This window comes from Rhinopithecus roxellana, chromosome 4 (assembly GCF_007565055.1).
Source record: "Rhinopithecus roxellana isolate Shanxi Qingling chromosome 4, ASM756505v1, whole genome shotgun sequence".
Taxonomy (NCBI): Eukaryota; Metazoa; Chordata; class Mammalia; order Primates; family Cercopithecidae; genus Rhinopithecus; species Rhinopithecus roxellana.
The window spans coordinates 43,552,111-43,579,155 of record NC_044552.1 but is presented as its reverse complement, the minus strand read 5'-3'; the positions used below and the strand labels follow the sequence as shown (position 1 = coordinate 43,579,155).

Genomic DNA, 27,045 nt, shown 5'->3' with positions numbered 1-27,045 from the left:
TTATAGATACTCCTTTTAAACTGGGAAGATAGAAGCTTTTTTAGAGTCATACATCTCACATCCCTGGACTTGTCCTGTTGGTTAGTGAAGTTATTACTTAGCTAAAAGACAATGATGGGAAAACTTTTATAAGAAAATTGGGAATTATATCCAACCCAAGTACTAATATTTTTATGTTAAGATAGAATAGTGATCTTTATTTGGAAAACCAAATCTAAAACACATGGTAATTATTAAGGAAGTCCTTTGAACTTAAAAGTACAGAAAAATATTCTTTAGCTGAATCAGCGTGACACCATGAACCAGGATATTTTGAGGTTATCTGGGTAAGATGACTAATAAACAGTTTGAGAGGCTTCATCATGCTAGCTTTTGAGTTCTGTTTCTGTTGCTATTGTTAGTTTTTTCTTTTATTTAAAACGATTCATGGATAAACAGTTCTTCCCAATTTTATGTATGATTTCACGTCTGTGGTGGGGTAGGTAGCTGTAATGTTGATGGATTGTCTGTGATGAAATTATTACCAAGATTTTATCACCCTTCTCAGTGGAGAAATTTATTGTTAGTCTATACTTTGTTGTTATTTATAGTATTCAAGACTGACAAAGGCCAGTTGTCTTTCTTCCTGATGGTTTATTGTCCCCTCCCTGCCCCAGCATTTTCTCATTCATACCAGAGGAGAAATATTTGAGGTCTTAAAGGTATCATTTTAATAGAATATTATTTTCTTTGAAAACTTGCTGTATGTTGAACTTACGGAATGGATAGAGATGGAAAACATGCAAAGTTTCAGAAATCAAATATTGAAAATTTAATTTAGCCTGATTTTTGACATAGATTTTCTTGTTAAAAAAACAGATAAAAGTTTTTTGGTGTTCTGTTTTCCAGGTTTATGGTTGGCTGTGGGAGATGTGATGACTGGTTTCATGGTGATTGTGTTGGGTTAAGTCTTTCTCAAGCACAACAGATGGGCGAGGAAGACAAAGAATATGTCTGTGTAAAATGTTGTGCTGAAGAAGACAAAAAGACTGAAATATTAGATCCAGATACTTTGGAAAACCAAGCTACAGTTGAATTCCATAGTGAAGATAAAACAATGGAGTGTGAAAAGCTTGGATTATCAAAACACACAGCAAATGATAGAACCAAATATATAGATGATACAGTGAAGCACAAGGTCAAAATTTTAAAACGGGTGAGCTCTTCATTAATGAATTATTTCGTTTATTTAAGAGCTTTTTGTATGGACTGACTGCAGTAAGTTTGAAATTTCTCCGTAGAAGTTTTAATGTTCTTTTTTACATTTTCAAATTTAGTTTTCCATGAAAGTGAATAGGTTTTTATTTAAAATTTTTTGGCAGTCTTGGTGAAACCAGATAGTGACTTTTAGAATATGCAGATCTTATCTCTTACCGTCTTTTATGCCATTTCTAGCCCTTAGTTTGGTACTTGAATTTTCTGTTGTAGGATGTGTGTGGATCTTGTGGCCGTTAAGTGTAAATTGTGCTTGCTAAGTTTTTTTAGAAAAGCTTTTCAGTCCATAAATATCTACCAGCCCTTTGAACATTTGACATTATTTTTTGACTATCTTCTGAAAGTATTTTCTAAATAGAAATTTCAAGATATTTAGGCTTTAATAGAAATGTGTAAAGGACACATCAAATAATCAGATAAAGAAAATTTTATCTGATTAAATTTTCTTTCCTCATTGTCTACCTTTTTATTACCGATCACTTTTTTAATCATTAATTTGTTACTCTTATAGAATACTGCTAGAGAGGAAACACAGTGGCAACACATGTATGTGGTTAGGCAATTATAATCCAAAACACAAAGAACATGAATTTTATAGTTGGAACTTTGGAAATCTTTTAGTCCAACCATTTTGATTTATTAATATGCCCTACAACATTTCTAGGAAGTAATGATCTAGTTTCTGTTTGAAATCCATTGCAAGGGGATACATCTTCATTTTTAAGCATCTGATTGTTAGAAAGTTCATCAGTTTGAGCTGAAATTTCCATCCCTGAATTGAAGCCTCCTTATTAAAACTAATTTCTCTACAACGAGATATGGAAGTTAATTTAGGTTGAAGAGCATGAGGATGTGTTCTGCAGTATCTTACCTATTATTTACAAATCAATTTCTTTCAGGCACTCCTTGTATACCAAATCTGGATTAAGTTCCAGTTTGCCACATTCTTGTGGCATCTAGTATTTTTTGTCTGTCAAGACTTTTTGAGAATGAGATTCTGTCCTTCTGATTCGTGTTGTTACTTTGTTGATTTGATCATCAAAGTAATCGATAATATGGATCTGAGAGCCACAATGAGAACAGTTTATAGCATGTATTTGGAAAACTTCTGTTATTAACTAGTATTAATAATCACCTCTTATGTACAATTTCTTGGCCATATATGTATGTAATACAGTGAGAAATATAGCTAATTGTATTGGCCGTAACTGAGTTGTCTCTGTCTTGCTTAAAAAAACGTCATAAAGTCTGGGTGTGGTGGCTCACACCTGTAATCCTAGCACTTTGGGAGGCCGAGGTGGGTGGATCGCCTGAGGCCAGGAGTTTGAGACCAGCCTGGCCAACATGGTGAAACCCCATCTCTACTGAAAATACAAAAATTAGCCGAGCATGGTGGTGCATGCCTGTAATTCCAGCTGCTTGGGAGGCTGAGGCAGGAGAATTGCTTGAACCCGGGAGACGGAGGTTGTAGTGAGCTGGGATCATGCCACTTTATTCCAGCCTGGGCAAAAGAGTGAAACTCCGTCTCATAAATAAATAAGACGTCATAAAACATTAACAATTTTAATATTTTGAGAACCTCTTTATCCAGTCTGTATCAGAAAAGAATCTGAGGTGAGTCTGATTTTGTAAATGCGTGCACCATACAAATGATCACTGCCTCCTTTTTTTTGAGACGGAGTCTCGCTCTGTCGCCCAGGCTGGGGTGCAGTGGTGCAATTTCGGCTCACTGCAAGCTCCACCTCCTGGGTGCATGCCATTCTCCTGCCTCAGCCTCCCCAGTAAGCTGGGACTACATGTGTCTGCCACCACGCCCGACTAATTTTTTTTTTTGTATTTTTTAGTAGAGACAGGGTTTCACCATGTTAGCCAGGATGGTCTCGATCTCCTGACCTTGTGATCTGCCCGCCTCGGCCTCCCAAAGTGCTGGGATTGCAGGCGTGAGCCACTGTGCCCGGCCCACTGCTTCCTTTTTGATGAGAACTGTTGACTCTTATTTGGACTTGTCTGATGTTAGTTTATGAAATCTGCTTTTCTTATCCCTAGATTTTTATGTTGAACTTTTTATTGAGTTTCTGTTGTGTGGCATAGCACTACCTGCCTTAGGCGTATAAATATTGAAGTATATTCCTGCCCTCAATGTCTAGTTGCAGACCAAAGAAACAGACAAATAAAAAATTAGAGGATTCTTAGTCTAGAGAAAAGCACTATTTTGATTGTACCCTATTTTAAAACCTGAGTATATGTCTGACTATATAGCGTTCTTCTCCCTGTCTTTCAGGAACATTAGTAGGATGTAATTAATTTCTTCCAACGGTCTCAGAATTCCAGTTTTACTAGGAACTTTTTGTGGATTATAATTAGAACCAGAGTAGCAGGTACTCTGATGGTTTATTCTACCTCATGGGAATTAAAATTGCCAATAGGCACACTGAGGACTTAATTGATACACTTACTAGTATATAAGTGAACGTAATTTCATTTGTTTTAGAATATAGACACTTGTTTCTTCACAGTTTCCTTCTCCTTTTTCCATATCCAGAGCCAAATAAGAGAATTCTTACTACCTTAGTTTTTAATTTTCTTTCTACTAATGGTATTGAGAGCATGATCTTTATGTCGTTTGTTTCTCCTTTATAAACTATTATGTGTTCTACACAAAATAGGTGCAGAATAAATTTCGAATGAAAGAGTGAATCTCATTTTACTAATAAAGAGTTATTTTTGTACGTCTTAAAAAACAAAGATTGTTAGTTATTTTCATTCTGATGTACTATTTTTCCAGGAGTCTGGTGAAGGCAGAAATTCATCAGACTGTAGAGATAATGAAATTAAAAAATGGCAGCTAGCTCCTCTTCGTAAGATGGGACAACCAGTTTTACCTCGGAGATCCTCAGAAGAAAAAAGTGAAAAAATACCAAAAGAGTCTACAACTGTTACTTGCACAGGAGAAAAAGCTTCAAAACCAGGTAGTGAGATGAACAGAAATAATTATATACTAATATATTTATATCCTATTTAATATACAATTAGTATACTTAGGGAATTTTTACAAATTGAACATTTTAATGGCAATAAAAATGGGTTAAGTGATTGGCGTTACTTGTAATTAAAAACTTGCTCTAAATTCTGGGGAAGCACTAGTGAAATCAAGGTAAGACCCCTGTTCTCATGGCACTTAAATACTAATGGAAGAAGGCAGTAAGTTTGCAAGTAAGAAAATTGCATGTTGTTTTATAGCTTGTGAAGAAAAAGTGGAGTAATGGAATAGTCACAGGTGGGAAGAGTAATGGGACTTCTGTTTTACATGGAGTGGAGGAAGTAACTTGTCAGGTGGGATTTGAAGGGATGCAAATATTTTTGGAGGAGGTACAAGGTAAGGGACACATCAAATCTTAAGGATTTGTGGTAGAAACAAGCTTGGCGTTTCAGGAGCAGGAAAGCCACTATGGAGTGATTAAAAGGTAATACATAAGGGATAGAACAGTGTTAGATGAGTTCAGAGAAAATTATTGATTGTACCCTATTTTAAAACCTGAGTATATGTCTGTCTATATAGTGTTCCTTTCCCTGTCTTTCAGTAACATTAGTAGGATGTGATTAATTTCTCCCAAGGGTCTCAGAATTCCAGTTTTACTAGTAATTATTTGTGGATTATAATTAGAACAAGAGTAGCAGGTACTTTGATGGTTTATTCTACCTCATGGGACCTTTGGGACTATGGCAAAGAGTTTATATTTTGTTCTGAATGTTGTGGGAAACCTTTAGGGGGTTTTGTACAAGGGAAAACACTGGTTGCTCTGTACAGTTTGGATTGTAGGAGGGCAGGAGAGAAAGACAGTAACCTGATTAGTTCATAGCAATATCCTAGGAAAGAAATGATGGTAACTTGGAATGGAAATACAATGAAGGTAGTGAGTAGTGGTCAGATTCACATATGTTTTATAATAGAGTTGACAGAACTTGCTGATGGCTTTGATATAGGTTGGTAAAGGAAATAGAGTCTGAGAAAAGAGAAAGAAAAAGGTTTGGGGAAGAAAATTGAAAAATTATGTTTTGGCCATTGTGAGATTCCTATTAGACATCCAGGTAGAAATGTTTTGAGTAAATCTTTGGCTGATGAGTCTGGAGCCTATTAGAAGACTTTGGAGATTGGTATATAAATTTGGGATTTACTAATGCATAGCAGTTAGTACAGGTGAAACATCCCAAATATGAAAATCTGAAATCTGAAACTTGAATGCTGGTATGATGCTCAAAGGCAGTGCTTGTTGGAGCATTGTGGATTTCAGATTTTCTGACTTGGGATACTCCACTGGTAAATACAATGCAAATATTCTAGGATTTGAAAAAATCCGAAATTGGAAATACTCTGGTCCCAAGCATTTGATATAAGGGCATACTCAACCTATTTAAAATCCTGGGCTTAGATGTAAATAGCTACAAGAGAGTTTGATCATGAAGGGACAGAAGCAGAGCCCTTGGGAAGCACCAGCATTTATTTTTACTTTATTTTTGTGACAGAGTCTCACTCTGTCACCCAGGCTTAGTGCAGTAGTAGCTCACTACAGCCTTGAACTCCTGGGCTCGAGCTATCCTCTCGCCTCAGCCTCCTGAGTGGCTGAGACTACAGGTGTGCACCACCACACCCAGCTAATTTTTTTGATTTTTTTGTAGAGATGGTGTTTCGTTGTGTTGGCCAGTCTGGTCTCAAACTCCTGGCCTTCAAGTGATCTTCCTGCTTTGGTCTCTCAAAGTGCTGGGATTACAGGCATGAGCCACTGACCCTGGCCATCAGCATTTAAAAACTGGGGAGAGAAGAGTTTATACAGCAAAAGAAACTAATGGGTGGCCTGTGAGGAAAGAAGAGAACTAAGACTGGTGGCCTGGAAGCCAGGTGAAGTTTCAAGAAGGAAGGAATGACCAGATGCTGTCTGGACATCTAATAAGATAAACATAAGATTGTTAAGTCTATGACTTAGCAAAATGGAAATCATTGGTGACCTTGACTAGAGTGGTTTTGGTGGAGCAGTAGGGAAAAAAACCAATTGTAGTGGCTTGTGAATGAATGAAAGAGTGAGGAACTGGAGATACTGATTACAGATAACTCTCTCAAGGAGTTTTGCTGTTTAAAGAAACAAATGCTATAGTCGCTAGAAGTGGATGTGAATTTTTTTTAAAAAATATTATATCACGTTTGTAAGACTAATGGGAATGATCCAATAGAAAGAGACAGAGAGCTAGAGAGAGATGATGATGATGATGTAAGAGAGAGAAGTGATAGTGTAGGTGTGAAACTCAGGAAGAGATGAGAGGGGATGGGATTCACTTCACATGGAGGGAGATATTTATCAGAAAGGTAAAGTGCATCCATTGGGTAGTAGGGAAGATTGTATGTGGTAGGAGGAAGAACTAATGTAGGTAGGTTGGATTTGGTAATGGGAAAATGTGATAGCTGACATTTTTTCCATTTTTTCAGTGAAATATGAAGAGCAAATCAAAAAGATTGTAGTTGAGAAAGTGGTATTGTTGGTTTGAGATGAGAGGAGAGAAAGTATGAAAAAGATATCTTAAAAAGTGGGAGAGCAAATTTATTAGGAAAAGTTAATAGGATTAGGGCAGAAGGTTGAGTTACCTACTTAAAACTTGTGGTTATAAATTTAAAATGACATTTGTCAGTACCAGTGCTGCTTTTTCTCCCTTGTCTTTAGCCGTTTGTTGCCTATTTGGGTGAAGGATAAAAGTTGGCTTTTAGCAGGGTTGTGGTTTTGCCAACACACATGTTTAAAGGAGAGAGAATAAAGGTATTAAGTATACAAGGGGCTGGTAATGGTATTGGACTATGTAATCTAAGTTTATAATGTATGAAAGTGAATACATGAAGATGGTAAAAATTATAGATTTAAGAATTATTGGAATGAGGAGATTCTAGAATAAATGTACTAATATAGTAAGTCAGAGTGGTGGGATGCTTGACATTGAGATTTTGGAGATGCGTAGGAATTAGTAATGATAGAATAAAGATAATTTGAAAAGCTTAGCCTTCAAATTAGTAATATTAAACGCAATTAAAACCAGAAGAGATTCATCAATTTTGTGGTATTAGGTTATTATCTGCTCCTAATAAGTTTAGATCAAAATTTCTAAATAGCTTTTAAAATTTAATTAATATATATGTGTGGAAAAATAACTAGCTCTAAAAGCCATTGTCTAAATTGAGGAAAGAGTAAGACCTAGTCACTGTTCATTTTAATTAGGATTTTAGTGTCAGGAATATTTCAGTGGACTATGGGTTCTGATCTTATGTCTTTTTTTTTTTTTTTTTTTTTTTATTTGAGATGGAGTCTCGCTCTGTCGCCCAGGCTGGAATGCAGTGGCCAGATCTCAGCTCACTGCAAGTTCCGCCTCCCGGGTTTACGCCATTCTCCTGCCTCAGCCTCCCGAGTAGCTGGGACTACAGGTGCCCGCCACCTCGCCTGGCTAGTTTTTTGTATTTTTTAGTAGAGACGGGGTTTCACCGTGTTAGCCAGGATGGTCTCGATCTCCTGACCTCGTGATCCGCCTGTCTTGGCCTCCCACAGTGCTGGGATTACAGGCTTGAGCCACCACGTCCGGCCCTGATCTTATTTCTAAATAGTGATTTTTAATCAGTTTTGTTTATAAAATTATTCAATAAAAAGGAAAGATATTTTAAAAGCAATGTAATGAGTTTTGATATTTATTCAAATTAGGTACTCTTGAGAAGCAAGAGATGAAAAAGAAGAAAGTTGAAAAAGGAGTGCTTAATGTACATCCTCCTGCTGCTTCTGCTTCCAAGCCTTCTGCAGATCAGATCAGGCAAAGTGTCAGACATTCTCTCAAAGACATTCTTATGAAGAGGTAACATATTATTATTATAGAAGTTTGAATAATTATGCTTTATATATTTGAAAAATAATTGAATTGTTCTAATTTTAAGACTTACAGACTCAAATTTGAAGGTACCAGAGGAAAAGGCAGCAAAAGTTGCCACAAAAATTGAGAAAGAACTTTTCTCTTTTTTTCGGGACACAGATGCTAAATATAAGAACAAATACAGAAGTTTGATGTTTAATTTGAAAGATCCTAAAAACAATGTAAGTATGCTTTGTTCATATGTTTATGCTTCCAACTTTCCTGAATACGTAGGTATCTCAGATTGTAATACAGTAGATCTATAATTTGTTAATTGGAGTGAGATTAGATTTCCTTTTGATGTAGAACATGTAATTTTAATGGTCTTTTTGCTACTGAAGAATTCTGCATACTAATGGATAGCATTAACCATTCAGTCTACTGAAATGCTAACCATGTCTTAACCTGATTTATATTATTTTTTTCTTTACTCTCCTTTATATAATCCAATTTACTAAAAAATTCATTCATATGTATTCTTAAAAAACTTTTAAGCTAAAATTTGTAACACTTTTTTTCTTAAATCTGAAAATAGCTATTTTGTACTTAAATCTGAAGATAGGGTAGAAATGCTTTTAAATTGTTTTTATTGAAATGTAATTTATTTTCTTAAGAAAATACATAACTTTAGTTCTAAAGATAGTCTTAAATATAACTTTAGTTCCAAGTATCTTTTAGCAGTAGAGTAAATATTAATAATTTTTTTCTTGGGATTTTGTGTTTTGGACAGAGGAAATCTGAAGGCTGTGCATGTGTGTGCGTGTATGTCAGTGTTAGCTCTCAACACCAAAAGTTGGTCCCTGATAAGTACAATAAGCAAAAGTCACGCCAGTGAACATTTTAAAAGTTCGGAACATGAGTGATCTCTTGTGTCTGACATTTACTTAGGTCCACCAGCAGTTTTTTACTATAGATGACTCTAGGTAACAGAATGTAATTAGATGCAACCTTTTTGCATGAAAGGTTTTCACACAACTGATACAAATTTGTTTCAGGATGTTTGCTACATTATGTGATTTAAGGTATTTTCTTGAAGTATACTAACAGAGACTTAAAAATATACATTGTATATTCTGCCATCATGGTCCCAGGGATCAGATGCTTCTGGAATTACATGATCTGGAAGCTTAACTTCAGCAATTAAATAAAGATTTATTTCCCTCAGGTTTTTTTCTCTTTTTTTTGGAGACAGAGTCTTGCCCTGTCGCCCAGGCTGGAGTGCAATGGCGCCATCTCAGCTCACTGCAGCCTTGGCTCCTGGGTTCAAATGACTGTCCTGCCTCAGCCTCCCGAGTAGCTGGGATTACAGGCACGCACCACCATGCCCAGCTAATTTTTGTATTTTTAGTAGAGACGGGGTTTCACCATTTTGGCCAGGCTGGTCCCAAACTTCTGACCTTGTGATCTGCCTGACTTGCCCTCCTAACGTGCTGGGATTACAGGCGTGAGCCACGGCACCCGGCCTCCCTCCAGTTTCTTTCAGGTTTCTTTCTTGCAGGTGGTTCTTTGCTCTGCAGTTTCCTCCAAGCTTGTCAGGATTTAAATATATAAAATCTTAAAACTATGAAGACCGGCCGGGCGCGGTGGCTCAAGCCTGTAATCCCAGCACTTTGGGAGGCCGAGACGGGCGGATCACGAGGTCAGGAGATCGAGACCATCCTGGCTAACACTGTGAAACCCCGTCTCTACTAAAAAATACAAAAAAAAAAACTAGCCGGGCGAGGTGGCGGGCACCTGTAGTCCCAGCTACTCGGGAGGCTGAGGCGAGATCCAGTCACTGCACTCCAGCCTGGGCGACAGAGCGAGACTCCGTCTCAAAAAAAAAAAAAAAAAAAAAAAAAAACTATGAAGACCATTACATTGAGTAAAGCTGTTAGATGCAGTACCTTCCTATACTATAGATTGCTTATTGGTATGGTTAGATTGTGTCCCTGGGTAGACTTAATACAATTTTCGGGTAGGTATTGTAATGATTCTACTGTACATGCTTCTCCATATGTGTTGATTTTTACATGAAATGTTTGTTTTGCTGCCTTAGATAAATTCCTAGAACACAAAGCTGTCATTTAATCTCTGTGTAGTAGGTAATATATAAATAATTAAAAATTTGTAAATCAGTCTTCAAAAATTGTATCTTTAATTACAAGTTTCTGTATAGTAACCACTCTTTTACGTTAAAAGATTAACCACTCTTTTGAATGTTTGTCTCCCCTTCTATTCCTGTTTTAAAATCCTTCCAGATATTATTTAAAAAAGTACTGAAAGGAGAAGTAACTCCTGATCATCTTATCAGAATGAGTCCAGAAGAACTAGCTTCTAAAGAGTTAGCTGCTTGGAGACGAAGAGAAAACAGACATGTAAGATTATCTATAAATAGGCATTTGATTATCAAAATTATTTTTTTTCAGCCATTGGGTAAAAATTATACAGAGGTAAATTCACAGACTGCACAGTAACACAGACTTTCTGTTACATGCTGCTGCCCTTTTTTTTTTTTTTTTTTTGAAATGGAGTCTAGCTCTATTGCTAGGTTGGAGTGCAGTGGTGCGATCTCAGCACACTGCAACCTCCACTTCCTGGGTTCAGGTGATTCTCCTGCCTCAGCCTCCCGAGTAGCTGGGATTACAGGCACGTGCTGCCATGCCCAACTAATTTTTGTATTTTTAGTCGAGACGGAGTTTCACCATGTTGGCCAGGATGTTCTCGATATCCTGACCTCATGATCCGCCGACCTTGGCCTCCCAAAGTGCTGGGATTACAGGCATGAACCACTGTGCCCGGCCTACATGCTGCTTTTGGTTACGTGTTCTCCATTCCTCTAGTTCTTAAATTCTGTTGGTTTCCCTGATCTTGTCAGTTTTTTTTCTCATTTTCTCCAGTTACTAGGTTACAGAATTACCTTGTGTTTTATTATAATTTGTAAATGAGAAGGATGGGAAAAGAATTAACACTTTTCATAATTACATCTATTTTTCAGCAGCGCAGTTTGAAGGTATTATGAATATTGGTAATTTGTAGAGCCAGATGAATTAAGTCAGAATAAAAATGTGTACAGGTTTATCTCTTATCCAAAGTTTCAAATGCCAGAAGCTCTGAAAAATAAAGTTATTTTCGCATAACTAATTTATTGATAAAGCTTGACCTGAATTGCCATGTATGAATGTTCATATTCACAGAAATATTGTATATTATATGGTGCTGTCTCAGACCTAACTGGAATGTTATGTAATACAGAGTGTGTGCACCATATTTCGTGTTCAAATTTAAAAATTCTGAAACTCACAGCAAGAGTTTTTGTTTGGAGATTGTGAACTTAAAGGTACTTAGAGTACCTTTAAAAATTGAGTATGTTACTTAGAGCTATTGTGACAGTGAGATAGCCATGTTATCCAATTTTTGTATTACAATGGCATCAGAATGTTAGCCACTTATTCTAGAAAATACTAGTTATAGTTCATATTAACTCCACATGATTTACCTGATTCTTTTGTTCATAATATTTAGTTACATCTGAGGCACTAAACCTCCATATAGACCTATGCCAGATCTAGTTTGAAGCTCATCTAGAAGCCTTGATTTGACATATCATACTTCTTCATACATTCCTTTACCTTCCCCATATGTAATTTCTCCTCCTCTTATATTTTGAAAATAATATCACCTCCTCTTCTTTCCCTCCATATCCCAAATATGCACATGCCACTCTTCTGCTTTGAAACTGGCTGCGAGTATCATCTGCATCAGAAAATGGCAGCTTGTTCTTTCTTAAGGCCATGTACCTGATTTTTCTTTAAAGGATAATTTGTACTTAACAAAGGGAGTCCCATCTATGCCCTCCTTACCTGTTCTATTCCTGGCTACCTTTTTTTTTTTTTTTTTTTTTTTTTTTTGAGGCGGAGTCTCGCTCTGTCGCCCGGGCTGGAGTGCAGTGGCCGGATCTCAGCTCACTGCAAGCTCCGCCTCCTGGGTTTACGCCATTCTCCTGCCTCAGCCTCCCGAGTAGCTGGGACTACAGGCGCCCGCCACCTCGCCCGGCTAGTTTTTTTTTTTTGTATTTTTTTAGTAGAGACGGGGTTTCACCGTGTTCGCCAGGATGGTCTCGATCTCCTGACCTTGTGATCCGCCCGTCTCGGCCTCCCAAAGTGCTGGGATTACAGGCTTGAGCCACCGCGCCCGGCCCCTGGCTACCTTTTTACTACTTCTCGTTATACTTGCTTCATTTTGATGTTTTGTTGCTAAGCTTGTTCAACTGAATTTTCAAGGTCACTAAGCAGGTTTAGTTAGGAGATAACTAATAAAGGACTACCAGATCAGTCGTTGGATTAAACTGCTATTGTGGGGTATGTTAGAACATTGAATTAGGAATTTAAGAGCGAGATAGTCCTATTTCCCTGTGGCAGCTGCTAAAAAGTACTAAATCAGCAAACAGATTTCAAAAATAAATACTGTGTTTCACCACTTTGCAAATTACTTTGGACTTCATTTGCCTCCTGATATAAATGTACATGTCAACTTCTCATAGTTGAGGTATGGGGTCTAATTCTTACAACCCCAGTACTCAAAACTGTCTCTGGCATATAACAGTACTCAGAATATGTTTGTTATATGAGACATTACCTTAAGATTAAAAGTCATCTGTGATGATGCATTTATTTTTAGGTGAGCTCTTATTATTTAAGGTGTACATTTGGAAATACATATTTTAAGTTTAATATTTTTTAAAAAGTATTTTCTGTTAGACCATAGAAATGATTGAGAAAGAGCAGAGAGAAGTGGAACGACGGCCAATCACCAAAATAACTCATAAAGGTGAAATAGAAATTGAGAGTGATGCCCCAATGAAAGAACAGGAAGCAGCCATGGAGATTCAGGTAAGGATAGATATACCATGTTTTATAGCTCCAAACATGAAGATTCAGAAAAAAGATTGTCTAATGTTTTTAAAGTGGAGAAAAGAATTTTAAAATATGCATCAATTTCAAAGTGGCCTATTTTATTGGTTTAGTGGTTTTTTGAGTGTTGAGTAATGTTTCTCTTAGTGTGCAAATTGTATTATAGGTACCTGTTAAATAGTTATTACAATGTAGATTCCTGGAGTGCTCTGACTTAGTCAATTTCTTTTTATTTTTTTGTGGGATGGAGTCTTGCTTTGTTGCCCAGGCTTGAGTGCAGTGGAGCAATCTCGGCTCACTGCAACCTCCACCTCCCAGGTTCAAGCGATGCTGCCACCTCAGCCTCCCAAGTAGTTGGGATTACAGGCATGCGCCAACACACCCAGCTAATTTTTGTATTTTTAGTAGAGATAGAGTTTCACCATGTTGGCCAGGCTGGTCTCAAACTCTTGACCTCAAGTGATCTGCCCACCTTGGCCTCCCGAAGTGCGGGGATCACAGGTGTGAGCCACTGTGCCTGGCTTGACTTACTGAATTTTTTAGTAGGCTTTAGAAATCTGTAAGTGCTTCTTAGGCAGATTGTCGTTTGATAGGTGGCATAGCTTTTCTTATTTTCAAAAATCAGTGAAGAAATAATTTGAAGTCTTATTAAAAGCCTTGAAGAATGGGGAATGTTTAAATTTTTGCTCTTTTAAGTTACAGTTAAAAGTTAGCATTCATTTTCTTAAGAAATAGTAAAAAACAAAAAAAAAAAACCTATCTATGGAACAATTTCATTTTGGAAAAATATAAATGGGAAATATAAATTGATTTTGATAATTGAGGCCAAATTTTATCAGCTAAAACTAATTTTTACTTTCACTTACGTTAGGAACCAGCTGCCAATAAGTCACTGGAGAAGCCAGAAGGATCTGAAAAACAAAAAGAGGAGATTGACTCTATGTCTAAAGATACCACTAGTCAACACAGACAGCATCTTTTTGATCTCAATTGCAAAATTTGCATAGGTAATTGGAAGTTTTTTCTTCCTAAAATTTTGCATTCATTATGAAAGAAGGACACTTGTATACTAGTATATGTAATTTAAGTAGGTTTTGTTTTCCCAGTATTGGTGGTGAAGCACTCACTCACAGTTTAAGCTTTCATGTGACTAGTTTTCTGGGTTGAGTTATAGTTTGATACTGTAGTATAGTCTACTATCTAGACCTAATTATACCATACATGATTTGATCTTAAAAATTCTTCTTGCCAGAGTCAGATGACAAGGATTTAACCATTAGAACGAACATCAAAAATTGTGGGCAGTTGTGATGATACTGTCATTTACTAAAGTAAAGGAGTAAAATAGTATTTATATTTTATTATTATATATAACGGACAAATCGGAAACTGAAATTACTTTTTTATGAAAAAGCTTTTTATTTTTAAGAGCAGTTTTAGGTTCATAGCAAAATTGAAAGGAAGTTACAGAGATTTCCCATATACCTGCTGCCTCCCTATGTGCATAGTCTCCGCTGTTACCAACATCCCACACCAGAGTGGTACAGTTATTACAGTTGACGAACCTACACTGAAAAATAATGACCCCAAATCCATAGTTTACATTGGCGTTCACTCTTTAGAGTTGTACGTTCTGTGGGTATGGACAAATGTGTAGAGACATGAATCTAGCATTATAGTATTATACAGAGTATTTTCACTGCCCTAAAAATCCTCTTTTCTCTGTCTTTTCATCCCTTCCCCCAACACCCCCACCAACGCCTGGAAACCACTGATCTTTTCACTGTCTGTAGTTTTGCCTTTTTCAGAATATTGTGTAATTGGAATCATCTAGTATGTAACATTTTCAGATTGGCTACTTTCACTTAGTAATATGCATTTAAGTTTCCCCTATGTTTTTTCATGGGTGGATAACTCATTTCTTTGTAGCATTGAATAATATTCCATTGTCTGGATATATAGTTTATATAGTTTATCCATTCACTTAATGTAGGAGATCTTGTTTTATTACAAGTTTTGGCAATTACGAATAAAACTAGTGTAAACATCTGTATGCAGCTTTTTGTGTGGATGTGTTTTCAGCTCCTTTGGGTAAATACATGTAGCACAATTGCTGGATCGTATAGTAAGAGTGTGTTTATCTTTTAAGAAACCTCCAAACTATTTTTCACAGAGGCTGTGCCATTTTGCCTTCCTGCCAGCAATGAATGAGAGTTCATTTTGCCTTCCTGCCAGCAATGAATGAGAGTTCCTGTTGCTCTACATCCTTGCTAGCATTTGGTGTTTTCAGTATTCTGGATTTTGGCCATTCTAATAGGTGTATAGTGGTATCTCTCTGTTGTTTTACTTTGCATTTTCCTGATGTAGCATCTTTTCATGCTTATATGCCACCTGTATAACTTCTCTGGTGAGGTGTCTCTTCAGGCATGTAGAGTCATGAGCTGTTGCTGTATAATCCAAATCTGGATACAGATATACAGGTTTGTCTTAGTTCTTCATGTTACATCTCGAGACTATTGGAATTTGGTGTGGTTTAGTTAAAAAAAAAATTATCAAGAATTAAGAAAACTGTTTCAGGTTCTAGTAATCATATTTTCATTTTAGCTTGTCTGAGTTGTTTAACATTCTCTTCTTCTAATTTTTCACATCACTAAGAGAGGAACACTGTCTACTCTAGGGGTCCTCAACCGCCGGGCCACAAACCTGTATGGTCCGTGGCTTGTTAGGAACTGGGCCTCACAGCAGGAGGTGAGCAGTGGACGAGTGAGCATTACTGCCTGAGCTCCGCCTCCTGTCAGATCAACAGTGGTATTAGGTTCCCATAGGGGTACAAACCCTATTGTGAACTGCACATGTGAAGGATCTAGGTTGGGTGCTCCTTATGAGAATCTAACTGTTAATGCTTGATGATCTGAGGTGTAATGGTTTCATCCTGAAACCATCTCTCTCCCCCCATCCCAGCTGTCCATGGGAAAATTGTCTTCTATAAAACTGGTTCCTGGTGATAAAAAGGTTGGGGACTGCTAATCTTGTCCATATTTACTCATTATATGTTTTATATGTAGGAAATAATTATAAAGTGATTTTAAGGGGAAATTAACTTTTATTATAGGTAGAACCATGCACGATTTGCTTTGAATTGCATTTCAGATAAGCTTAGGTCCCTGTATATAGAAGAGGACTGGCAGTGGAGAGAACACTGGTGAATTTTCTGCTGATTCTTAAATGTGGTTGTAACATAACTAAATGATGACAATTAGATATAACCCCAGGAGATGTATGGTTACTCAACAATCGAATCATAGAACCTGAATAACTTTAGAAAGTGAAAATGGGTCAAGTTATAAAAGTTGTGGTTAATAACAATTGTTTTTTTTTTGTGTGTGTTCTGGGCTTAGGTCGAATGGCACCACCTGTAGATGATCTTTCTCCAAAAAAAGTAAAAGTTGTTGTAGGAGTAACTCGTAAACATTCAGACAATGAAGCAGAAAGTATAGCAGATGCGTTGTCTTCAACCTCAAATATTTTGGCTTCTGAATTCTTTGAGGAGGAGAAACAAGAGTCTCCAAAGTCAACATTCTCTCCTGCTCCGCGGTAATTTTCTCTGTTGTAAATTCTGCACTCATCATAGATCTTTGCCAGATTGTACTTGCAAGTCTTCGAAAACAGAGAAGTGACATTTTGGGAACTTTCATTTGAGAAAGTAACTGTACTTTCCTGTACTTTGAGATAAAACAAGACTTTGAAAGTACATTTATTTTGAATGGTTTGAGTGAGAGATTTGAGTGTGTGGGGAAACAGCTTTAAATTCTCTTTAATTGTGCTGGTCCCAAAAGTCAGGGATAGATTATTAAAGAAGAAATGCTTGCACTTTTCTCCATCTTAGTTCTCCCAAAAGGGAGAATTTTGTAAAACATAACTATGTAAATATGAATGTAATTTTATAAAATAAAAGTGTGAACTCTTTGTCAATAGCCTCATATTTTGGCTAAAATATGAGTAACTGATAACTAAGTAGGACATTGATTTATTCATCAGCTTGTCTTTAGGCTTTTTAATGTCATTTTCTAGTCCAGAGATGCCTGGAACTGTTGAGGTTGAGTCTACCTTTCTGGCTCGATTGAACTTCATCTGGAAAGGTTTTATCAACATGCCTTCTGTGGCAAAATTTGTTACCAAAGCCTATCCAGTATCTGGCTCCCCTGAATACCTGACAGAGGTACTGTGAACTTTTCTGCTCTTCTGTGCATGAATTGATATGTGTGTTTCTGAAAGTAATTGACAGGAAAATAAGACAGAGTTAGAAATAGAAATATTTATTAACAATGATTCTTAAACAGTTCAAGTAATATAATTATGAATTAACAAATGGATCTTTAGAATTGTGAAATAAACTATACTCTGAAAGTTTTAAACTCCCATATCCTGTACTTTTCCCAAGATGTACTGCCTCACTGTGTCAGATAATTAAAAATCAATGAGGGTCTACATGGCTATCCAAGTTTTTCTTTGAATACACACTTAAATAAAAGATTTACATATTTTTGGCCTTTAATGTTAACCCATTGAGATTTTTTTGTTGAACAAGTCTTCTAATTTCCCTACTGCTTATGTTTCCCCATCTTCATGACTACTGTTCTTACCTGCCTATTTCTGTGAATGTGGTTTATGTAGACTGGGAGTTGAAGCTTTACAGCTAGTTGAAAACCAGTGAAACTAGTGACTATAGTTGCTGCCAGTGACACCCTTGGTTGGTTTTACACCTGAGGGAAATAGGAAGAAATTATGTGGTATTTATGGAAAATAAGCAGCAGTAACATTATAATATTGTGATAAATGAGACTGACATTTTTGAACTATTTTGAAGGAAATGTATTTTTTTTTGTATGTGTATAGAAGGAAAATAAGTCAGTGCATATATACTGTATTTATATTGAGATCATATTTTGCTATCTTGCTCTTATCTTTTTCATTTATTCTCCATCGCTGATTTTAAAGAATTAAAAGATTGTAAAAAGTTCCTTTTAGTATTTGGAAAAGCCTAAATCATTTGCCTGTTTTTTTTTTTTTTAAGGCTAACATAAATTTTACTTTTCTTTGGATTAGGCTGCAATTAGTTTAATTCAGTATAATATTGTTTATGTAATGTTTATATCAGTTTATTTGGTTAGCAGTTGTGGGGTGTTTTTTTTTTTTTTTTTTTTTTTGAGACAGAGTCTTGCCCTGTTGCCCTGGCTGGAGTGCAGTGTGATCTCGGCTTACTGCAACCTCTGCCTCCCGCGTTCAAGCCATTCTTCTGTCTCAGCCTCCCATGTAACTAGGGTTAACAGACATGTGCTACCACACCTGGCTAATTTGTGTATTATTAGTAGAAACGGGGCTTCACCATGTTGGCCAGGCTGGTCCCGAACCCCTGACCTCAAGTGATCTGCCCGCCTCTGCCTCCCAGAGTACTGGGATTACAGATGTGAGCCACTTTGCCCAGCCTAGCAGTGTGTTTTCGATTAATAAACAGACTAATCAATTTTATATACAGTTTGCTTGATAAATATTTTAAAAATGTGGGCTTTATAAGAGAAAAATGAATTAGACCCATGATGTTCTTCTTGAACAAATCTGTTTAGAAATTTATTGTTTGGTCAGTCCATGGTGAAGATAATTTTTTAAATGGAGAGGTAAGCCCTTAACTACAAAATCCTTTTGATTTTAAACAAAATTATTATTTTCCTCTCCGAGACACAGTTTTTATGTGGTTGCTGTCCAGATTTTTCACTTCCATTTTGTGCTTGTTTTTAGTTTGGGACTAAACTCCCAAATCAAATATTTTAAAGTAGTTAATAATTTAAATAAACTAAATTGAATTTAATATCATGTATGTTTTTATGATTTTCCTCAGTCTTCATGGAAAAAATAGGAATGTACTGAATAAAGTTAAATATTCTTAATTGCTTTTATGTGTAATCATCTGTTTTCAGAAGGATTATGCCTTTAAAAAAAAACTTTGAATTATTACAGTATTATTCTCCTTTTTGCAAAAATGCACTCTGTAATTAGATTTGGTAACCTTTGAAATTCAGCTGTTAATTATTAAGGAATTTTCCTGCCTACTACTACCAAAAGGGGAGGTTACAATCTCTGCTGATATTCTGAAATGTGTTGTGTTCTTTCTGAATTGTTAATGTGGTATGCTTGCCATTGCTTCCCTTTTCCGTCTTTCATAGTGAGATTGGGCATGAACTCAGACTCTTTCTTAGTAGCTGTATTTTAGGCATCAGTCATTTTTAGTGGGCATTTTAAGTAAAGCCTAATTACTCTCTCTATATTATCTTGTTTTCTGATGCATTTTTCATAATCTTTTTATTTACTTGTTTTTATTACTGTTTCAAATTAGTCTTAGAACCAAATTTGTATGAATTGCTAGTGTCATAATAAAGATAATCTCTATATATTGATTTTTTTTTAACCACAGGATCTACCAGATAGTATTCAAGTAGGTGGCAGGATATCACCTCAGACAGTTTGGGATTATGTGGAAAAAATAAAAGCATCAGGAACCAAGGTGAGGAAAACTTTTTCACTATACCAGCATGGGAAAATGTTTAGAAGGTAAACAGTTCAGAATTCTTTTGCAAGGGGGCAAGGTCTCCTGGGGAAAGGAGGCAATACACATTTTAAGTCTACATAATACACCTCACAAAACTGAACAAAAGCCATTTGCTGAGGCTGTAAACAGTACAGCATTTTTTTTTCCTCTCCTCTTCTGGGATGCTCTCTTTGTGGCTTCTGTTAATGTTTTAGAAGAAATGTTTTAGAGTGAATACTGAAGTTCACCCTGGAATTTTGCCTTGCTTCTATTATAGACATGTATGTGTTTGAGTGAGGGCACAGCTAAGCTATTGTAAAAGAAAGAATCTAAAATATAGTGACTGAAAGAATATGGAAGTTGATTGGAGTGTTGTCCTCAGCAGTCCAACATACCAAATAGGAATAAATGAGGAATACCTGTCTATTTGTTTCAAAGGCAAATTGCAGTCATCAGCTTCCATTGGAAAGAACCTAGTCACATAGCCATACATAGGTGCTAGGGAGGCTGGGAAATGTAATCTTTATTAGATGGCCATGTGCCCAGCTGAAAGTTAAGGGCTTCTCATTAGTAATAGGAGGAAAGGAGAAAAGATACTGTGAAATGGCTCTATTACAATAATATTTCTCCTTTTCCTTTTTCTCTCTACATTTTCTTTTTCTTTTTTTTTTTTTTTAACTTATAGAATATTATTACTACAGAGGAAAATTTAATCATTAGAAGAAATTGTTTTTCCTTACAGGGGATGTGATAGTGCCTAGTATATTACAGTCATTCAATAAATAAATCTTGAATGAATAAATGTTACTTTTTTCCTTCTTTTTCTAGAAGTCTCTAGTTTTCCTTTGGAATGAACCAAAATGGGTAATCTTAAGCTGAAAAGAATATTTTGTTCCAATATAGATTTTAGAATTTAAATTGATACAGTGTTAAAATACAAATTAAAGCACTAATAAAAATGAGAAGTATTACTCTTGGGCATTTTGAGAATCAGTCTTGAATCCACACATATATTACTGCCCAACACTTTATAGTATGTTCCAATTCAACAGATTTAAACACGCTGTAATAGTTGTTACTAACCTACATATGGTGATTTTTACTCTAAAAGAGGGCAGTTTAGATGACACACATTTTATAAGAGATAGAGTCATATTTCAGCTCATTCACATGTTTTCCTTAGGAGCTTGCATCAGTTTTAGGCTTTGCAGCAAATCTGGCTCTCCCATTTCGGCCATATACCATCATGAAAAAAACATTGTTTTTGAACACTACCAAATTAGTAACAAATTAGGACTGTCTTTTCTATCTGAAACAAAGCCGGGAACCTAGAGACAAGCAAGAAAATTCCTGAGTAAGCCAAATTACTTTACAAAATTTATGGTCTATATGTGTTTAAGGTCTCTTAATGCAGCCCTTTTGTTTCTAAATTTAGTGCCTAGTAACTGGATTATTAGTAGATTTCTCTGTTGTGTATATAAATGTATGGTAGAGTGGAAGTGTTGGGTGCTTTTAGTTCCCAGTGGGTCAAGAACATAGGCAGCCCTTTGTGGAGGTTACAGCATTGGAAATCACGACATAGTGTAGATATTAGAAGACTTAGGTTTCAGTATCATTTCTGCCACTGACACAGTTGTATTTGTCACCTTAATAAAAGTCGTTAATCACCTTGGGACTCCATTTCTTTACGTTTCCCTAAGAAGTGTAAGCCATCAGATAAATCCATCAGTGGATCAGTAAAGATCTTTTCTTAAGAGTTACTTCCTTTTAATATTCTCTTCTGTATTCAAGTTGGTAAACCATGTTATTTGGTACTATCATTATAAAGTTCAGTAGATTATTACTAATTGAGAAATAGTTTTAAAACCAAGCTACTCTTTAGCTTATTATCTTAAACAATCGTTTATTCTTTTCTTGAACAGGAAATTTGTGTGGTTCGCTTCACACCAGTAACTGAAGAAGATCAAATTTCTTACTACTTTGCTCTTTGCATACTTCAGTAGCAGAAAGCGCTATGGAGTAGCTGCTAACAACATGAAGCAGGTTAAAGATATGTACCTTATTCCTTTGGGTGCCACAGATAAAATTCCACACCCTCTTGTGCCTTTTGATGGACCTGGTAGGTATACGTTTTAATAATAGGATAAGATTGAAATAACGTGGGAGGTGGGACCAGAGTGAAAAGACTGATTCTGCCTTCTTTCTCAGGATCCAGCCATCTAGAGATGGCTTTACAGGGCCAGGCACCATTTAATATCCTGTAATAAGTTAGAGGCAGAATTTTACCCTTTTTTGTAATGATTGAAAATAATGAATTAATTAATGTTTTTGGTTTTATACAGGGCTTGAACTGCATAGACCTAATCTATTGTTGGGCTTAATTATTCGTCAGAAACTGAAGCGGCAGCACAGTGCCTGTGCTAGTACGAGTCATATAGCTGAGACTCCTGAAAGTGCACCAATAGCATTGCCACCTGATAAAAAAAATAAAATAGAAGTTTCTACGGAAGAAGCACCAGAGGAAGAAAATGACTTTTTTAATTCCTTTACAACTGTATTACACAAGCAGAGAAATAAACCTCAGCAGAATCTTCAGGAAGACCTTCCAACAGCAGTTGAACCTTTAATGGAAGTCACCAAACATGAGCCACCAAAACCTTTAAGATTTCTTCCTGGCGTACTGATTGGCTGGGAAAATCAACCTACTACTCTGGAATTAGCAAATAAACCTCTTCCTGTGGATGATATACTTCAAAGCCTTTTGGGCACCGCTGGTCAAGTATATGACCAGGCTCAGTCAGTGATGGAACAAAACGCTCTTAAAGAAATTCCATTTTTAAATGAGCAGACCAACTCAAAAATAGAAAAAATAGATAATGTGGAAGTCACTGATGGTGAAAACAAGGAGGTAAAAGTTAAAGTAGATAATCTTTCAGAATCCACAGATAAGTCAGCAGTAATAGGAGAAGAAACATCAATAGTAGGATCCTCTTCCATTTCTGCAGGTCCTTTGACAAGTCTTAGTCTCAGAGGTAAACCACCAGATGTTTCTACAGAAGCATTTTTAACAAATTTATCGATTCAGTCAAAACAAGAGGAAACTGTGGAGAGTAAAGAGAAAACATTAAAAAGACAGCTTCAGGAAGATCAAGAGAATAGTTTGCAAGATAACCAGACTTCAGATAGTTCTCCATGCAGATCTAATGTAGGAAAAGGAAACATAGATGGTAATGTGAGCTGTAGTGAAAACCTTGTTGCTAATACAAGGTCTCCACAGTTTATCAACCTAAAAAGGGATCCTAGGCAAGCAGCAGGACGAAGTCAGCCTGTAACTAGTTCAGAAAGCAAAGATGGAGATAGTTGCAGGAATGGAGAAAAACACATCCTTCCTGGTCTGTCACACAACAAGGAGCACTTAACAGAACAAATGAATGTAGAGGAAAAGTTGTGTTCTGTAGAGAAAAACTCGTGTGTTCAGCAGAGTGACAATTTAAAAGTTGCACAAAACTCGCCATCGGTAGAAAACATACAGACTTCTCAGGCAGAACAAGCAAAACCCTTACAGGACGATATTTTAATGCAAAATATTGAAACTGTGCACCCATTTCGAAGAGGATCAGCAGTAGCGACATCTCATTTTGAAGTTGGAAACACATGTCCATCAGAATTTCCTTCTAAAAGCATCACCTTTACTTCCAGAAGCACCAGCCCCAGAACAAGTACAAACTTTTCACCCGTGAGGCCACAGCAGCCCAACCTTCAGCATCTCAAGTCTAGCCCACCTGGATTTCCATTTCCAGGGCCTCCTAATTTTCCCCCACAAAGCATGTTTGGATTTCCTCCACATTTGCCACCTCCATTACTTCCCCCTCCAAGCTTTGGCTTTGCTCAAAATCCCATGGTTCCCTGGCCACCTGTTGTTCATCTCCCAGGTCAGCCACAGCGTATGATGGGTCCTCTCTCACAAGCATCAAGGTATATAGGCCCACAGAGTTTTTACCAGGTTAAAGACGTTCGGAGACCAGAAAGGCGCCATAGTGACCCTTGGGGTAGGCAAGACCAACAGCAACTGGATAGGTCATTTAATAGGGGTAAAGGGGACCGCCAGAGATTTTATAGTGATTCACACCACTTGAAAAGAGAGCGACATGAAAAGGAATGGGAGCAAGAATCTGAAAGGCATAGACGCAGAGACAGAAGCCAAGACAAGGACAGAGACAGAAAAAGCAGGGAGGAAGGGCACAAAGATAAAGAGAGGGCACGGTTATCACATGGTGATCGAGGAACAGATGGAAAAGCAAGCAGAGATAGTAGGAGTGTAGACAAGAAGCCAGATAAACCTAAAAGTGAAGACTATGAGAAGGACAAAGATCGAGAGAAAAGTAAACATAGAGAAGGAGAAAAGGACAGGGATAGGTACCACAAAGATAGGGACCACACTGACAGAACTAAAAGCAAAAGGTAAAATTTGCAGGCTGCTTCAGGATTACATTTAAGTAACTGTTAAATGTTGTATCTTGTAAACAAGAAAGATTGCCTGCTAGGATTGTGCCATCTTTAAAATTTTTACTGTCAGTCATTTGCAGAACAGTAAATTCTGTGTGTTGGTGCAGAGTGCCCTGTACCAGTGCTCATCATCCCTTCTTCATACCAACTGTCCCTAGTTATAGGAATTTAATATTTTTAAAAGTTTTACATTGCTGTATATTCAAAGATTTGTTTTATTAATATGCAATAAAGGCTTAGAAATTTTAGTTTTATTCCTTAATTGGTAAATATGGTTAACTATGGAATATATTTACTGCCTCTAGTGAATGTCCTTTATATAATGACTAATTTGGGAGTAATGTGTGCTCTGTAAGTTTGTTTTAAATTGCACTGTTTTTAAAGAAACTGTAGAGGAGCAACAAAAATCCAAGCAACTTCATAATCAGATTATGCTAATCATTTAGTTGAGCAGTTTTTGACCAAGAATCAGAAGCCCAAGGGGTACATTTATTGCTTTAATCTGCACTCATTGAAGTCATTTATTACCATGTACTACAGCTTTGTGGTAGGCCATTGTTTTCATTTTCATTTTTGGCTCTTCAGAAACTTGAATACTTAAGCTTGTACATGATCTTGTGTTTTGCTATCCTTTTTACTGTAAAATGTAAATATTTTAAGGGATATTTTGATTCTAAATATGATAAAAGAATTTCTCACCTATTTTGTGTGTGTGACTTGAAATTCAGTAGTAAAAGAATTTCTTCTTTAAAGCTTTAATTACCTTCAAACATTGATTTTTCATTATTCAGTCAAGAACATATAGACATGGCTATCTATGTCAGGCATTATTAGATGAGGGGAAAAACAATTTTTTAAAATCTTAAATTATAGGCTGAGATGAATTGTGTAGTTCTAAAGAGACTAGAATTTACTTGTGAAACACTGTGCAGCTATAGCCCCCTTTTAGGTAAGTTTCTGAAAACTTTCACACCATCACAATTTGGTACTCTGACTCACTAATCATTAAAATTAAAGACCACAGAACTTGAAGAGAAATGTTTTGAATCTTTTTATAAAATGTGATTTAGCCTAATTTGTAAAGTAACTGTACAGTTTCGTATACTAGTTTTACTTGGAAAAAAAAAAAACATGAAAACTATTAATTCAAATCTAAATTTATTTAAACCCTAAAACACATGGTTTTGATGGCTGTAATGTAAAGCAAGAGCTATCAAATGATGCTGACAAAAAAAAAAAAAAAAAAAACTCCCAAAAAACAAAGAGAACTCAGTATATTTACTTACCTATATTAATGAAGAAAAATATAAATAATTGCACAAAATTAAGATTGTTTTCCTAAAGAACTTAGAGTTAAAAATTGGTTTTGAAACAGAATTGTCTTTGTTATTTTTGCTGGAGAGAAGGGAGGAAATTCAGAACCAAACATTCTATCTAATTTGCAATGACTTGCAGTACTTTTTTCCCTACCTTATCCTCTGAAATTTGTCGTCATAAAGTTCTAAAACAGAGGACTTGTGTTTAAATAAAGCCCGTTTAACTTTGGTCCACTTTTCTTTTGGAAATTAACCTGTTAGAAAACAAATTCCCAAACAAAACAAAATCTAAGTCATAATTTGCACCATTACAAAGAAATTGCTGTCAGGGTTTTACACATTAAAAACAAAAACATTAGTTTTTCAATTTCATATGTATATGTCATCAATACATCTCCCTTTACTGATATATCTGGTTGAGGGATTATCAGACTCCAGATTTCTTTTGCAAGATAAAAGTAAAAAATAATGGGTTAATGAATGAAAACAAGCTTTTAGGTAAGTTTTTGATCACCTCTTAGCTAATAGTTTCTTCTACATATCTAAAATTCTTTAATCAGATCTGATTGAATCTTGATACATGTTTTTAAAATAGCAAGGCCCATATAGCCTCCTATTAGGGAGGAGCATCTCCTGGGGTTAGAGGCAGATCTTGTAACCGCTGATTGACTGAAACATTGTGTGGAGAGTAGGGAAAGTATGGTCATGTAAACTATTTGAGGTTTTCCTTTTGAGGAAAAAAAGGGAAAATAAGCAGAGTTTTCAACGAGTAGTAGATCCAAAGCCATTCTCAGTCCCAGGTACAACTAGCCTTATGCAAACTAGTGAATTACATGAATTTCACCTTTCAGTGTGTCCTGTTTCAAGAAAAACCTGCTCCTTAAAAAAAGTTGTACACTTAAAAAAACTTAGAGTCATCTTAAGACAGCGAATGCATACCTCTATTAGGTAAAAGTACCAGGGCATCTCAGTACCTGTAAAGTTTACCCCATGTGATCTTTGTGGCAATCAGAAAGCCTCCATGAGCCCTCTGTAAGGCATCCCTGGTTTTGAGCACTTAGTATAAACATTGGTCAACTCAAAGGTGAAGGCTTACAGCTGAGGAATCTGGAACTTAAAGAAGTTGGGAAACTTGGCCAGGTTATCCTGCTGTTGTCAGAGCAGGAATCCTAGCTGAGTTGTCCTTTTCTCTACAGTCCATGTGCTTAGTAATTGTGCTGTGAGAATTGAGAATGAGGAAAAGAAGCAAAAGCCTGGATCGTATATACCTTTCATAGCCCTCTTGCTTTGCATTCCACCCAACTGTCAGAAACCCTTCACTGAGCAACCCAACTCCTCAGCGTGAGCCAGAAGACATAACCAAAAACCTGTAAGTTATTTTGTACAGATTTGCAAAATTTAATCACAAATCCTAATTCTCTATTCCTGTTTTCTGTTGCTGTGATGAATCACTACAAGTGTAGTAGCTTAAAACCACAGAAATTTATGATCTTACGGTTCTGTGGATCAGAAGTCTATGCAGATCTCACTGGGTAAGATCAAGGTGTCAGCAAGATGCATT

At 36.3% G+C, this 27,045-nt stretch overlaps 1 protein-coding gene across 1 annotated transcript in view; it reads left to right on the top strand.

Annotated features, from left to right (window-relative positions):
- Positions 1-25,891, top strand: part of PHF3 (PHD finger protein 3) — an 81,614-nt gene extending 55,723 nt beyond the window's left edge. Inside the window, 13 exon segments of the mRNA XM_010364274.2 lie at positions 889-1,195; positions 4,040-4,223; positions 7,986-8,133; positions 8,213-8,369; positions 10,428-10,544; positions 12,927-13,058; positions 13,951-14,086; positions 16,478-16,673; positions 17,151-17,298; positions 19,549-19,638; positions 21,585-21,638; positions 21,640-21,781; positions 22,005-25,891. Of these exon segments, the coding sequence (XP_010362576.2) occupies positions 889-1,195; positions 4,040-4,223; positions 7,986-8,133; positions 8,213-8,369; positions 10,428-10,544; positions 12,927-13,058; positions 13,951-14,086; positions 16,478-16,673; positions 17,151-17,298; positions 19,549-19,638; positions 21,585-21,638; positions 21,640-21,781; positions 22,005-24,127 (3,934 nt within the window). The 3' untranslated portion in view covers positions 24,128-25,891.
- Positions 25,892-27,045: the final 1,154 nt, after the last annotated feature.